This window comes from Talpa occidentalis, unplaced genomic scaffold (assembly GCF_014898055.3).
Source record: "Talpa occidentalis isolate TD23 unplaced genomic scaffold, MPIMG_talOcc4v2.1 talOcc4.13, whole genome shotgun sequence".
NCBI lineage: Eukaryota > Metazoa > Chordata > Mammalia > Eulipotyphla > Talpidae > Talpa > Talpa occidentalis.
The window spans coordinates 66380306-66395883 of record NW_023601322.1 but is presented as its reverse complement, the minus strand read 5'-3'; the positions used below and the strand labels follow the sequence as shown (position 1 = coordinate 66395883).

Here is a 15578-nt window from a genome sequence, read left to right as displayed (position 1 = left end):
GAGCCAGGCTCTGAAGGATCTCTCCCAGAAATAGAGGCGACAGCAGCTTCAAACAGGCACAATGGAGGAGGAGGAGGCAGCATCTACTCCACGAAGGTTTACGAGAAAACAGGAAGGCAAACCAGTCAACTCATCTTCTGAACAAGGAGTGTATACAAAAGGGCTGTGTTTCCTGATACTCTAAGAACATCAGACAATGCCACGTGAATCTGAGAGGGTTAGCAGGGCAGGTATTTAAAGCAGAGAGAGGATGTTAGTCAACTTCAGAAGCATTAGGTCAGCTGACTTGGCACCAACTTGTAGGGAAGGAGGAGAATGTTGTCCTGTTGTGACTGAACTCATGAAAGAGTTGCTTATACTGGCCCCTCACCTTGACTGAATACAATGAAATTGCGGCAGTGTCAGTTGCCCCCATGGGCCTCCTTGTTAATGAGTGCATAAAAGAGAGATGCCACAGTGAGACCTTAGAACAAAAACACAGGACTCTGGTGGGAAAAGTGTTTCCGCCTTCTTCCCAGTGCTGGCGGGTCTCTGAGGAAGAGGAGTTTGACGTGGCTGGGCCCCTTGACGCTCAGAGTTCATCAGCAAAAGCCTCTCTTAGCCCCATCTATCCAGATCCTCCCCCAAGGAGTCCTCCAAGTTCATGGAAAGGCCAACTGAGCACAGGAGAAAAATAAAAAAAAAAGGACTGGGGAAAGAAAGTACTGAGTTTTCTTTCCATGGCACTTGTTACTGGCCAGAGGGACTGCTTATAGTAAACAGTGAGAGTGCTCCTTAATCTCGAACAGAAATTCTCAAGTAAGGGGCAGGCCTGCTCAAGAAGGGTTCTCAAGACTCTCCAAAGGTATTCTATCCAATACAAACAAGCCCTAACTCCCTCCCAGTTGAGAATCAGTGCATGTTAGGATAGAGATTTCTGGCAAGAGTGTGTTGTACACATGAACAGTGTCAGTGCAGCACAAAAGCTAAAAACCCCTAATCTGTGTGGGGCAGACATCAAAATTAGAGAGTACATTTTTCAGATTTTTCTTCTGATTAAGGGTAAGTTATAGTCATTCTCCCTATAGCTAAACTCCATGACAAGGCTCCAAGCTGCACAGCTAAGAGCAGGAAGTTCACTCATTTATCTGGAGTTAACATACTGGATTAAAGAAATACAATTCTGTCCTAAGACAAATTCCAGAAACACCTGCCTCTCCCAGTGAGGTACTTAACACTAGGATTAGCACAGGCTAATCACTGTATGGTTTCTTAGAAGACTGGATTTTCTGTGTTTCTTTCTCTTTGATACTATACAAGGGGTCCACCAATTTGTTATGAACCAGCATTAAACCTACAAAAATTTAAAAAGAAAAATAGTTAATGCAGATAGAAGCACAATTCCACAAATCATCAATAACAATCAGAAGTGCTCTAGGATGAATTTTATCTAAGAGTTGATTCCTATCATCGTTTCTCTGTGGCCCCCAAATAATAAACACCCTAAAAATAGGAAAATAATTTGTTATTCCTAATGCTAGAATGCGAGGGCGTTTTGTAAATTTAATCTCTAGGGGGGGTCGGGTATGAAAACTTTTTTAGCAAAGAATTCCTAATTTGTCAGAAAATGAGGATTTTCACATAAGTTTGTTTAAACTTTAAGTAAAGGGGGAAAAAGTCCTCAAGAGAGTTAGTACCATGCTTAGAGGGGGAAAGGCTCATATAAGATCTGGAAAGATACCACAACCACCCCGCCTAGGTCAGTATCACTGCAAGGAGATGACCTTGGACTATAACTTTTCATTTTCTTTCCTCCTCCTCAGAACAAAGAGGTCTCTAGAAATGAACTCTTGCAGTCATGGATAGAAGAGCAATGACTGTGTATTCTGATTTTTTTTTTTTGATTTTTTTTAAAATCAGAGCTGTCTATTAAAATGGCCAGGGTATGAAAACTAGCTCCACTCTTCACTCCTAGCACACCCTGAACTTGGCCACTCCAGACCCACCCTTCCCTCACCTTTGAAATACTTGACAGTCTTCACTTTCAGCTCCAGGGTGGCATCCTCATCACATACAAACACCGTGCGGGGATGCTGCTGGAAGGCAGACACTGTCCACATGTGGTTCACTCCCTCCTCAATGGCCTTGTACAGAGCAAATGCCTTGTGAGCACCTGTGATGAGGATCATTACCTGGGAATCAAAAGCAAACCAGTGATGGAGGAGGAGCTGCAGAACCGTGAGTCCAGAGATCTGAATTCTAGTCACCCCTAAAAGGCTGTAAGGACTACATTTTTAATATAGCAGTTTCAATCATTAGTATGTTATACTCCGTGCGCCTCACTCCATGTGCTTTATCACACAAATAACCTGAGGAAGGAGGCAACATTATCCTCATGTTCTGTGTAAAGGAAACGGGCTATGTAACTTGCCCCAGGTCATTTCTGACCCACAATCCATGCTCTTGTCCACCAGGTGCCTCTGGCATCTTCGATGATGACTGAAAGTGCTGGTAAACAGACTGCCATACAAGGGCCACCCCTCTTATCCCACCAGTTCTGACACTGGGTCGCAGGGGAGTCCTAGGCTGAGGGAATTTTCACAATCACAGCCTGAAAAAGTAGGCTCTCAATCTGTACCACCTAAAAGGGGGCCTTGGAAGCTGTGGTGACAGTTATCTGTTTGGCTCCTAACGTTGAATTCCAGCAGAGCTGGCTTTTAATTTGGTCACTTTCAGTCTACAGTATTAAACCTACTGAACTGATTTGGGAAATGATTTTTGTTTACATAAAACAAAAGTATAGACTCCCTTCAATAGCTAAGATATGAAGAACGAAAATAATGGAAAATGAATGTAAAGAACTCAGCTCAAAAGATTTCTTTCATTGTAATTCACTTGTATCATGGAGTTGGGAACAGGATTTGCTGTTTTCTTTCTTTTTTTTTTTTAGAGGCATGTTTGTTTGTTTATTTATTTGTTTGTTTTGTTTATACATGCACTGGGTACAGTCAGAAGCGCGGGAGGGTGAGAGAATTCACCAGAGCCAGAGCGGGGAGCAGAGCAGGCAGAAGGACCGAAGTACACTGCTGAGGGGAGCAGCGGGTGGCAGGAGAGGTCTGCGTGCCATGTGGGACCCTCCTCTGGTGGCCGGGGAGCAGCCGGGGATCGAACTGGCGCCGCAGAGGCCGCTGGCAGCTTCGCAACCCAGAGCTCAACCGCTGCGCCACTGGGGAGGCCCAGGATTTGCTGTTTTCTTAAAAGACGAACAAATGGGCATAGAGATGCAATTCTGTGTTTAGGGCCCCAGAACTCATTTTAGAAAAGAGAATTTCCTAGGGCAGGAGGCAGGGGGAGGAGAAAAAAGAGAAGGGAATTTCCTGATTTCCAGCTCCAAGTCCTATCTCACATCAAAATACTCTCACATGACAGGTAGGTACTTCAACTCTAGTATTTTTCAAAGCTATAAAGTCAAAAACAGTAGTGTGATCTTCCATGGTACTGAATCAAGGTGACCCAACAGAAATCTCAGTGCCATCACTTACGTCACAAAAGTTCATTTTGGACAGGGAACCTTTTTCACTGATTTAAGACTTTGTTTATAGACTTGGGCAAAGAAATGTGAAACTAAAATGTCTGTAGCTGTTTCCAATTGAATATACCCCAGAAAGGAAGAGAAATATGTTTCTAAAACTCCGAAGAAAATTGGAACAACAAAAAATTCAAATGATACCCAATTTTCAAGGGGAAAATTCAAGATTTATATTTCACTGACACTTCTCCACAGTTATTAATCCCTGAGCAGTGTCCTTCACCAATAATAGGCAACCAGCTTCATATTCTGACATTAGTGATAAACTTTCTGCCCAAGAAGCTTGAAAAATGTAAATAATCAGAAACTAGAGAGCCTCTGCCTCCCTGGGTAGGTAAGGATTTCCCTCACACTGGGAAAAATATTTCTGAAGAGGAAAGAGGGACAGTGATAGTAGGGATTTTAGTCTTATTTGTTGCACATACATTACAATGTCTTCGTTTTTAATACAAACGCATTCAGGTGGTACCTAGGTAGTTAAAATTAGTAACAAAACACCAAGTCCAACTCCCCAGTGAAGGCCTGTGTACCCCATGCACCCTTACCTCTCTAGCATCCATGACAGTGCCCACACCCACTGTCAGGGCCATGGTGGGCACCTTGGCAAGATCTCCATCGAAGAATCTAGCATTGGCCAATATGGTGTCCATGGCCAGCGTCTTTACACGGGTCCTAGACACCAGACTGGACCCAGGCTCATTGAAGGCAATATGTCCATCGGGACCGATACCTGCCCAGAAGAGACAGCCACAGTATACCCCTGTCAGCCCCAGGGATCCAAGATTTCTAGAATGTACAATCTTTCCTTCCCCACCTAGAATATGATAAAGTCCTTGAAAAATGCTTCTCCTTTCTCATTCACCCCCAGGCAGGTACACTATATGTGACACATACAAATGTCGTTGACTTGCTACAACACTCAAAACTAAGCAAGTACTCCAAATAGCTTTTGCCTTCCCAGATCATCCAAGTGTAAATTCTCTTTCTTGCCAAAAGCCATAAAGTTGCAGGCATCAAGTTGTGGCTAATAAAATCTAACACAGGGCCTAGATAAGGGCTGCCAAGTTTATAAAATCTCAGAACATAAGCATTTCCCACCCTGAAGCAAAGAAGAGTTAAACCTACAACAGTGAAAGGGCAGCCCAACTTCCCATATCTGTGGGTGACTCCAGAAGTGGTGACAGATGGAAACATGAGAGGACAGCCCAGGGCAGGGCGCAAACCCGAGACCCAGACACCTTAGGTCCCCACATTTGCTCTGCTGCTCCTGGCCAACTGACCTTGGGCAAATTAAAAAATCTTCCCTAGGGTTCAACTGCCTGTCTACCATGTGCAGGGGTCGAGTGGGGAATCTTCTAGAACTACAAAAGTGTAATTTTAAATGTTAGATTAAGGCCCATGATTGCTCTATAAAAGTCAAAACTAGGTAACAGAATCTCACAGTTCAAATCCAAACCTCTCAATTTCTAGACGAAGTATTGAAGTGCAGGAAAAAAGAGATATTGAGATCACATAGCTACTGATCAGAGCCAGGCTAGGGAGCTCGGGTTCCCACTCTGCTTTCGCTGCCTCTTCGGTGTCAAGGACCCAGTGTCACATGCACAGAGAGAGAAAGCTGTTGGGGGACAGGCCACTCTGTGTCCTAACCAGCCTGGGTCTCCTGTCAAGCTCACCTCCAACAAACAGCTCAATCCCTCCCGCAGCCTTGATCTTCTCTTCAAAGGCATCACACTCAGCCTGTAGGTCAGTTGCATTTCCATCCAGAATGTGGGTGTTTTCTGGGTGGATATCAATGTGCTTGAAGAAATTGTTCCACATGAAGGAGTGGTAGCTCTCGGGGTGGTCTCGAGGAAGGCCTGTAGGAACATGGCCAAGGTCAGTCATGCCCAGGCTGAGCCAGGACCCCCCTCCCATGCCCTTTAGCCACAGAAAAACTCATGGGTGTGCCCATCAGGGAGCCTTCAACACCAGACCCCTGGCCTCAGCCACTCAAAATAGGCTAAGCTTCTGTCCCTCGGTGTCTGCCCATCACCACCTGTAATCATGGGGCTGGATGGAGTAGACACACACCTAGGGGCTGAGGAATTCCCTCATTCTGATCTCCTTTCTCAAAGGAATGACCGTAGGCTAGAGAAAGGTAACTTTGGGCATCTGGAGATGGCCTAGTCACCTGGGGTCGTAGAGCTAGACCCATCTTGGAAAGGAAATAAGCACACCCCTCAACCCATGCCTCCTACCCTAACATTCACCCGTTATTCCTCTCTCAGCTTGAATCCCAACTTGAACACCATGTGGTTGGAGAGAATTTTCTCAGGGCTTTCTCAAAAGGATTTTTTTCAGTCAAGAAGAATGTTTAAAGTGAATGCTTAAAGTTAAACATTGAGAATGTTTAAATTCAGCTTAAAAAGGAACTTCTGACACATGCTACCACATGGATGAACCTTGAGGACACTGTTAATGACACAAGCCAATCACATAAAGACAAATTTAATATGATTCCATGTGTCTGAGGTATCGAGAGTAATTAAATTTATAGAATCAGTAAAATGGTGGTTGCCAGGGTTGGAGGACTAGGGAACGGGGAGCTGGCTGGCTTTAGCGTTTCAGTTTTGTAAGATGAAATGAGTTCTGAAGGTTGGTTGCACAACAATCTGAATGTACTTAGCACTACTGAACTGTACATGTAAAAATAGTTAACATGGTAAATCTTATGTGTATTTTACCATAATTAAAAAAAATGCTGAATATAAAAGTCATTATAAAATGACAGAGGGGAGTGGGGAAGGTGACAGAAGAGCAAGTTATAGCTTTTCAGCAGTGGAAAGGACACCAGTTTCAGCTCCTCGCCTGATGCACCTGGCAGAAAGGGCAGCTGGATGTGGAAGGAACACTGGAGAGACAGTCCAGACACAGACACTGAGGGAGACACCCATTGCAATCACTTGTTTCAGAAACAGCCAGCACAGATTTGGGGAAGAGGCAGAGGTGAAAGAGATACTCCAATATTTATTAAGTGTTAGATTTGTACTAGAGGCATCCATATTTGTTATTTAACGCTTACAACTTCTGAGGTCAGTTTTATTAGCCCCATTTGACAGCTGAGTAAACCAAGGCCTGGAAGGTAGCTATCACTAATTAAGTACTGACACCCTGAATGCCCCCATTCTTCTCCAGGGCCCAGCCTGTGAAGACCTGCTGGAATCAGGTAAGGCTCTTGAAAAAGACTCACCCACATACTCATCCATGTTGAAGGTCTTCACATATTTGAAGGACAAGTCTCCATTCTTATAATACTCAATCAACTTCTTGTAGCAGCCCAGTGGGGTGCTCCCTGCAAGAAAAACCACAGCCATGAACACCCTTCAGTCCTCAGTTCCTAGAAGCCCAGAGGGCAGCCAGGAAGGAGTCAAAGCTGATCCACGAGTAGAATCTGTCAGATCTGAAGTCCTACACACCTACACAATGCTCTAGTTCTAACTGCCACTCATTCACTGTGGCATTTGTCCATTTCCCCCAGACTATATGCTTCAGGAGGGCAGGGCTGGGTTTGTCTTGCTCACTGATGAGTCCCCAGTACCCAGCACACTGAAGATTGATATGACTGATGACTACCTCAGTGAAGAGCAGAGTGAATTATTGATATCATAGTCCCTGAGCAACTACGTGCATCCCCGTGATGGGGATGCAGAGGAGCGTAAGAACTGGCAGAAACCCTCAAAGAGCTCACTGGCCAGGTGTGGGGATGATGGAGCAGACATGTCAGATGTGATAGGTAAGCACAGGATAGCCTGAGGGCTCAGGGAAAACTACCCAGAGGAGCAGCAAACTCCCTGGTTGAGTCTCATTAAAAAGTAAATGTCATAAAACTTTTTTTCATGTGGGAGTCAGGTAGTTAGAAATGAAGCTTTATTGCAGGTTAAAGTACTCAAGAGTGAGTATGGGCAGATTCACAGAAGACTCACCATTAAACTCACTTAAAAGGTATGGGGCCCTCCCTGGTAATGCAAGGGGTTAAGTCTCAGCACTATGAAGCTATTGGCAGCCACTGAGTTTGATCCCTGGCCAGAGAGCTAACCACATGGCACAGCAGACCTCTCCTGTGTCGCCCACCTCTCCTCTCAGCAGTGTATTTCAGCAGATCCACCTGTTCTGCACCCCACTTTGTCTCTGGTGAATCTTCTCATGCCCCAGCACCTCTGACCTACACCCCAGCTCTTGCATGCATAAATAAATCTTAAAAAAACAGGGCCTCCCTAGTGGCGCAGTGGGTTGAGCGCCACACTGTGAAGCTGTCTGCAGCCTCTGCAGTGCAGTTTTGATACCGGCCAGCCGGCGAGAATCCCACATGGCGAAGCAGACTTCTCCTGTCTCACCCACTGCTCCCCTCAGCAGTGTATTTCGTCAATCTTCCCATTCTGTCTCTGGTGAATCCTCTCACTCTCCCACACCTCTGGCCTGTACCCCAGCTCTTGTATTAAAAAACAAGCAAACAAAAAAAACACTTAAAAGGTAGGAGGACTGCTATAGATTGAAAAACCCAATATGCATGAAGTCTGGACACTGGATTATTTAAAAACAATAGAAGATAAATGTTGATAATCGGAAAGATTTTAGACTGTATATTAGATAATATTGTGGAATGATTCTTTTTTTTTTTTTTAAAGATTTATTTATTTATTTATTTATTTATACAGCACTGGGTACAGTCAGAAGTGCGGGAGGGTGAGAGAATTCACCAGAGCCAGAGCGGGGAGCAGAGCAGGCAGAAGGACCGAAGTACACTGCTGAGGGGAGCAGCGGGCGGCAAGAGAGGTCTGCGTGCCATGCGGGACTCTCCTGCCGGGGAGCAGCCGGGGATTGATTGAACAGGCGCTGCAGAGGCTGCAGGCCACTTCACAACCCAGCGCTCAACCACTGTGCCACTGGGGAGGCCCTGTGGGATGATTCTTAATTTTCTTATGATGACAATGGTATTGTGGTTATGTTCTTAGTCTGAGGATATATGTGCTGTAGGATTTAGAGGTTAAAATGGCAGGATGTCTGGAACTTACTTTCAAGTGGTTCCTATAAAGTGTATCTGTGTGTAGATAGAACATGGGCCAGAAGCAATGAAGTCAAATATGGCAAAATGTTAACAGTCAATCTAAGTAAATGGTACTATTTTTTTTTTAAGCTTTTCTAAATATTTTAGAATTTTCAAAATAAAAAGATGGAAAGAAGTCCTACCCAAATCAGGTCACTCTTCCCACAACCCACCAATGGTTTCTCATTTCAGTCTGAGTAATAACCAGTTTAACTAAGGTTCTAGATAAGCTGGCCACCTCTCTCCCTCTTAGTCATCCTACTCCAAGCAATTCCACCTCAGGGCCTTTGTGTATGCTATGTCCTTTGCCAGCCAAGCTCTTCCTGTAGTTATCTGCATGGCTAACTCTTATCTCTTTAGGCCTTCACTTAAACTTTCTCACAGAGAAATTCCTTGCCACCAAACCCAACATTGCGGACCCCAGCCTAGATAGATAACTCCCTATTTCCCCCCTTTCCCTGCTTCATTTTTCTCCTCTCATCACCATCCAATATACTCTTTATTTTGCTAATTAATTTTTTATCTGTCTCACTACAATTTAAGCTTCAAGGAGACAGGAATTTATGTCCTCCTTGCTCATTGCTGTATCTCCAGCTCCCAGAACAGCTTGGCATATTGCAGGCATTTAATAAGTATCTGCTAAATAAATGAGAGTGGCAGCTCCCCCTGCCTCAAACCAAAATAAACAGCCTGTCCCTGCAACTATGCCCAAGACACACATCTTCCCTGTCCTTCCCTTGAGCTACATGTCCATTTTCCAAACTTCTAGGCTTCCCATCAATTCTGTGAGCTCCCTTTTATCTAGCAAATAAACTCCTTTTCTGTTTAAGTTAGCTGAGGTTGGTTTTTATGGATTCCACCCAGAACCTTGCTCTTCATCTAACAGAGGGAATGTTCCACGGGACCCATATGGAAATGCTGTGGTAGCTCATGTGTGACAGTCAGGAAAGGACCGGGCCTTACTGGGCTCTTTATGCTACTCTGTGGAGTTTGGATCTGACTCTGCAGGTGGCAGGAACTAGGGAGGAGCTGCAAAAGAAGGCCCAGACTCTGCCCCAGGTGAAGGCTCGGTCATTCCACAGTTAGAAAACAGTACGTTAGAAGCATAGGTGGTGTCATAGGTACATGCAGAAACTGCTCCCATAAATCTCTAGGGCAGAGATCTTTAGCCCACAGCCAAATTTTGTGTGCCGTCTGCTTTTGTACAATTCATGAATTAAGAATAGTTTTTATACTCTGAAAGTTCTTAAAAATCAAAAGAATATTTTGTGGCATGTGAGAATTATAAATTCAAACTTTACATGCCTAAATAAAGTTTTATTGATATATGGCCAGATTCATTTATGCATTGTCTGTGGCTGCTTTCAAGCTATACGATCAATGTAGTTGCAACAGAGGCTGTTGGACAGTGAAGTATAAAATATGTACTATTTGTTCATTTACAGAAAATTTTAAGACCTCTGTTCTAGTGGATGGGTCTTTGGGGCAAATCTACCCTACTTTTTAAAGAAATAAGCAGGACATTTGCTTGTGGAGCTGTAGTCCTGTGGGCCCTGTGTTTAAGTCTTACAGAAAATGCTCTGAATGACTATTTTCTCAATTCTCCCAAAGATGGTATCCAGCTAGTAGCTTCTGATTTCACTATATAAAATGTATACCTTAAGGCATTAGGACTAAAGGCTAACTTAGGAGCCTAAAAATCAAGTTCTTCCTAGCTAATCAGGCCCTTTTGCTCCAGGACTCTTCATAAGTAGGCAGCAACTAAGCCCATAAAGTAAGCTGGATGCTCTGTCTTGTATGACCATGGGCAGGGGAGTTATTCACTCATAGCACCAGTACCTCAAACCTTCCTTGAAATCTCTTGGTTGAGTGAGTCCTCGTACCTGACCCTTTAAAAACCCGTTAATACCCGTTCGCCTTTCCATGCCCCATCCCAGAACGTACCAGTGGGGAGCCCCAGAGTGAAGTACTTGTCTGGTCCTGGGTTAAACTGGATGATGCGGTTTCTGATGTATTTGGCCGCCCACTCGCTGGCCTGAGAATAGTGGTCCAGGATGATGAGCTTCATCTTGTCCTGCAAAGGGGGAAGGAGGTCAGGGAACAAAAGGAATAGGTGGTAAGGGCCAGGGAGATAGGAGTGGAGTTGGCTGTGGTGGAGAAGAGAAGCCCCTCTCACCGGCAACACCCACTCCCCAGGCAGTCTGAGCCAGGAAGAGGAAGGGCTTAAGTTTCAGTTCACAAAATTAACAGACTGGGCAAATGCTTTCTCCGCCCACCAGGAGGCGCTGCTGTGAGACAGACCTGGGTTCTAATCTCCAGTCCTCCTCCATTTACCGAAGGCAGGACCTTGGTCAAAGAACCCAAGGAAGTTCCTTGAGCCGGTCTCCTCTCATGTGAAAGGAGGGAAAGTAACACCTACCTGAAAATTTTCACGAGTTAGTATTAAAGAATGCATGTAAATCACAAAATCCTCAATATATCAGCTACAGTCTTGTAGCCCACCCCAGCCCACCTTCCCCACCCACCTACCGCTACTCGGCTGGATAATCTCTGCCCACTGACCCCCTCAGTAAACACAGGGGCCCTGGGCTCTTCCTGAGTCACAAGCGCGGTGGAGGCCAAGGGCTCTGCCTGGAAAGTTGTTTGTTCTCAGTACTGGGGAGGGGTGCTCCCACCGGCAGGCCTTGCTTTATGCCTCCTCAGTTTCCCCCCAAAGGACGCGGAATAATGGTAATCAGGAAGGAGGGCATTTGCGCCCCCAGTGCCAAGATCAGAGTGGGAAGGCCCGAAGCGGAGGTGGCTGGTTCCACCGTCCGTGGGGTACACAGGCGTGTCTCCCACCTGGATGGCGATCCCGTGGCCCCTCCGGCGCCGCCTGGGGAAGGGATCCGAGCGGCTCGCTGGGGCTCCGGTCACGCAGTGCGGGAAGCTGAGGAAGCGCCCCGACCCCCGGCCGCGAGGAGGGTCCCCGCCAGCCCCGCTCCCCACTTACGCCGACACCTCCCGCGGCGACTGCTGCGAAGGCTCGGGCGGCCCCGCCCCTCCGGGTCACGTGGCGGCGGGTCACGCGCGCGCGCCGCCGGCGGGGCTGACGGGGCCGGGCGGGGCTGACTGGGCGGGGCCGGGCGGCGGCCGGAGGGCGGACTCTGCCCCGCCTGGGGCCACCGGCCGGGCTCGGCTCCCGAGCCCGCAGGCGGGCGAAGACCGCTGGGAGGCGGGCCTGACAGACTGGTTCTGTGGCGGAGGAGGGAGTCTCGGCGGCCTCGAGCCGCTCCCTGGAATGCTGCCCCCAGGCCCGGCCTTTACTGCTGGAGGTGGAGTCTCAGGGCTTGAGCCCGGCTCTGCCTTCAGGGTCTTTATATTGCTTTTTCTTTATATTTTCAGCTGCCATTCATGTGCCTAGAGATACTGCGTATTTTTTGGTTTTAAGTCTAATTGGATTTTTTTCCTGCCTTTTTTAAAAAAGAACGACCTGTGCAGCAATAGATATTAGAGAAGGTAGGTGGTGTTCTCCCCAGCTCCCCTCCAAGATAATGAGCGTTGTGAACAGTTTAGACCACACTTCAGTTTTCCCTTGAATATCTTACATTATTATTTTACAGACGAAAGGGGAACATAACACACCTGCCTTCCACAGGCAGTTGTGTAGACGCTTTCTGCGGACAGCCCCGGCCCAACTGCCGCCCAGGCACCTGGATAGATAGAGGTGGGCATCATCTGGCGGGACCCAGGTGAGACCCGGTGCTAGAGCTAATACTGTCACAGTTGTTTGAAGGACTTGTTTTTGGCTTCCCTGTTGGTGTAGTTTATTATTTTTTTTTTAAGATTTATTTATGCACACAAGAGCTGGGGTTACAGGCCAGAGATGTGGGGGGCGTGAGAGGATTTACCAGAGACAGAGTGGGGAACAAAACAGGCAAATCGACCAAAGTACACTGCTGAGGGGAGCAGCGGGTGAGTCAGGAGAGGTCTGCTGCGCCATGTGGGTTGCTCCCTGGCCTGCCACGGATCGAACTCGTGCTGCAGAGGCTGCAGATTGCTTCATAGTGCGGTGCTTACCCCCTTGTGCCACCAGAGAAGCCCTATTTTTAATTATTGTTATTTCAGTCAGAAATCTCATCTCAGCATGAGGATTGCAGATGTTTCCCAAAGAAGTCCCAACCCCTGTCTCCAAACACATCAGATAAGGTGGTCTGTAGCAACTGCCTTCAGACCTTTCCAGGAACAGTGACTGCATGTGACTTTAATTGCTCCTGTTTCCCCAGAGCTCACCTTTCTGTAGGGGACCAATGCTGGGCGTCTGTGCAGCCTGAGGACTAATCAGGATGACCTCGCTTTGAATTCTAGTAACCTAGCCAGTCTCCTGTTGTTGAGTGACGAGTGACTCAAGCAACCGACTCAATTTTTCCAGCTCCAGCTTTCTTGTCTGGAAGAGCTTGAGAATTGTGTGGAAATTAAGTGATACCTAATAGGGGTGTTGTGAGTGTGAAATGAAATATTAGCAACATATGCCATTCATGGCCAGCCATGACTGCTCCTAATCTTCTAGTATTCTCCCTGTTTGACTCCAAAATGCTCTCTACCTAACTTTCTGCCCCTCCCTCCCCACCCCCATTCTGGGTTTAACCCGTTACCTGCATCCATTCTTCCATCCTCTTGTTTTGGACCTAAAGTTGCCTAACGAAAGGACTTGTGAGTTCCTACAGTGGGACCCTCTGCAGTTCTTGTATGGATAGATGGTTTTGTTCTATTATGTCTTTGCTTACAGCAAATGTCTGTCCCCATGTGCAGAAAGAGCTGCTCAGTCCCTGGGGATCATGTGATTTGGTGGAGCTAGCCCTATCTTTTGACCTGGAAGCTAACTTCCATTTGCCTGGACATGATTGACTTAGGACTGGATAGACATGAAATATACTTACCCAAGTTATTCACAGCTTTCTCCTTACTGCTTCTGCTGTAGAAACTGGAAAATCTGCTTTCCCAGCTTCTCTCACCTCAGGGGTGACCAGGTCATCTAGTTCTGGCTAGTGGAGGAAAAGGATGATTTCTGAGAAGATAGTTTACTTTTTGAGAAAAATGACATACTTTAGAAACAAACTATCTCTTCCTGTCCTTTCCTTCCTGCCTTGGGGGACATGTGATGCCTACTCTAGGGAAGCCACATATAAATGTGAGGCAACATGAATACAGCATTATGGAGCATGAATATGCCTTGAATGTGAAGTGGAGGACAGAAGGGACTTAAGTCCTTGATATTTAACCAGTCACGGGCCTCATACTTCTGGGTTTCTTCCAAGTAAATAATAAATATTCTTTTTTTTTTTTTTTTTAAATAGAGGCATGTTTTATTTATTTATTTATTTGTTTGTTTGTTCGTTTATACATGCAGTGGGTACAGTCAGAAGCACGGGAGGGTGAGAGAATTCACCAGAGCCAGAGCAGGGAGCAGAGCAGGCAGAAGGACCGAAGTACACTGCTGAGGGGAGCAGAGGGCGTCAGGAGAGGTCTGCACGCCATGTGGGACCCTCCTCCGGTGGCTGGGGAGCAGCCGGGGATCGAACCGTCGCGGCAGAGGCCGCGGGCAGCCTCGCAACCCAGCGCTCAACCGCTGCGCCACCGGGGAAGCCCAATATTCTTAACTTTAAGGGACTGTTAAGGATTTTCTGTGACTTGAAGTTAAAAACATGACTCAGTGTTCAAGGCAGGTGAGTCAGGTCTTTCTCAGATTTTATGCAGGTATATTTGGGATATACATTTTTTCCGACTGAAATCTCACCTGTAAAACCTCGGGAGGCTTACAGCTGCCAGTGAGAAAAGTAGAACAAATAGAAAATAGAGTCCTGGGTCTCCCCAGTGGCGCAGCGGTTGAGCGCTGGGTTGCGAAACTGCCCGCAGCCTCTGCAGCACGGGTTGGATCCCTGGCTGTTCTCCGGCCCCGGAGGAGGGTCCCACATGGCGCGCAGACCTCTCCTGCCGCCCGCTGCTCCCCTCATCAGTGTACTTGGGTCCTTCTGCCTGCTCTGCTCCCCGCTCTGGCTCTGGTGAATTCTCTCACCCTCTCGTGCTTCTGACTGTACCCAGTGCTTGTATAAATTAAAAAAAAAAAAAATAGAGCCCTGGTGATATCATTTAACCACTCAGATCGAGCCATGTCTAAAGCCAGATGTACACTGTTGGCTTAACAGCAGGGTGAATGAATGAATACATACATAAATTGAAATTGTTCCCTCCCTCCTAGGGCTAGAGGAAATTCTGAAAGAATACTTAGTTACCTATCGCTATATAATAGATACCCCAAAACTTAAAAGTTGAAAACAATAATTGCAATAAGGACTAAAAAGACATGTGCTAAGACATGTGAAAATATAAGAGGAAACTTCAGTATGTATATATTGTGATATTCCAACTATATGATGTCTTAGAAAAAGCAAAACTAGAGAGACAGTGTTGCCAGGTCTTAGGAGGGAGGGAGGGATAAATAGAGCACAGGATTTCTGGGGCAGTGAAACTATTCTGTATGGTACTATAAAGTAGGTAGATATATGACATACTTTTGTCTAAACCCATGGAATGTACAGGAGTGAACTGTAATGTAAAATGTTGAGGTGGGATCATCAGTTATAACAAATATACCACTCTGGTGGCAGAGAGTGATAATGGGGGAGAGCTCTGCATGTGTGACGAAATTCCTAGAATCATTTACTCATGTTTAGAAGTCAATACTGGCTGTGACTCGTATATGATGTCTCCTAACATGGTGGCCAGTTTTCAAGGGCAAACCTGTCAAGAGTATTTATTATTTACTTGGAAGACCAGAATTATGAGGCCCGTGACTGATCAAATATCAAGGACATAAGTTCTTTCTATCCTCCACTATTCAAGAGCCAAAGATGGGCTGAAGAGGTATCCTCTTGAGATTACATATAT

At 46.2% G+C, this 15578-nt stretch overlaps 1 protein-coding gene and 1 long non-coding RNA gene across 6 annotated transcripts in view; one reads left to right on the top strand and one right to left on the bottom strand.

Annotated features, from left to right (window-relative positions):
* Positions 1-1010: 1010 nt before the first annotated feature.
* GNPDA1 (glucosamine-6-phosphate deaminase 1) lies at positions 1011-13651 on the bottom strand. Of its 3 annotated transcripts, none has more exons than XM_054694291.1 (7): positions 13571-13651; positions 10596-10725; positions 6798-6899; positions 5242-5424; positions 4114-4298; positions 1997-2171; positions 1011-1333 (listed from the first exon to the last, which is right to left on the bottom strand). In XM_054694291.1, exons 2-7 carry the CDS (start codon positions 10717-10719, stop codon positions 1233-1235), a joined length of 870 nt encoding a protein of 289 aa, XP_054550266.1. In that variant the 5' UTR covers positions 10720-10725; positions 13571-13651; the 3' UTR covers positions 1011-1232. The 3 variants fall into 3 exon arrangements, with proteins under 3 accessions (XP_054550266.1, XP_037364951.1, XP_037364952.1); XM_037509054.1 differs by lacking the exon at positions 13571-13651 and adding an exon at positions 11644-11684; XM_037509055.2 differs by lacking the exon at positions 13571-13651 and adding an exon at positions 11493-11590.
* Positions 11878-15578, top strand: part of LOC129145621 (uncharacterized) — a 57679-nt gene continuing 53978 nt past the window's right edge. For all 3 annotated transcript variants that reach the window (XR_008551423.1, XR_008551424.1, XR_008551425.1), the window contains exons 1-2: positions 11878-12149; positions 12254-12382. This is a non-coding gene — a long non-coding RNA (uncharacterized LOC129145621). The remainder of the gene's footprint in view (positions 12150-12253; positions 12383-15578) is intronic.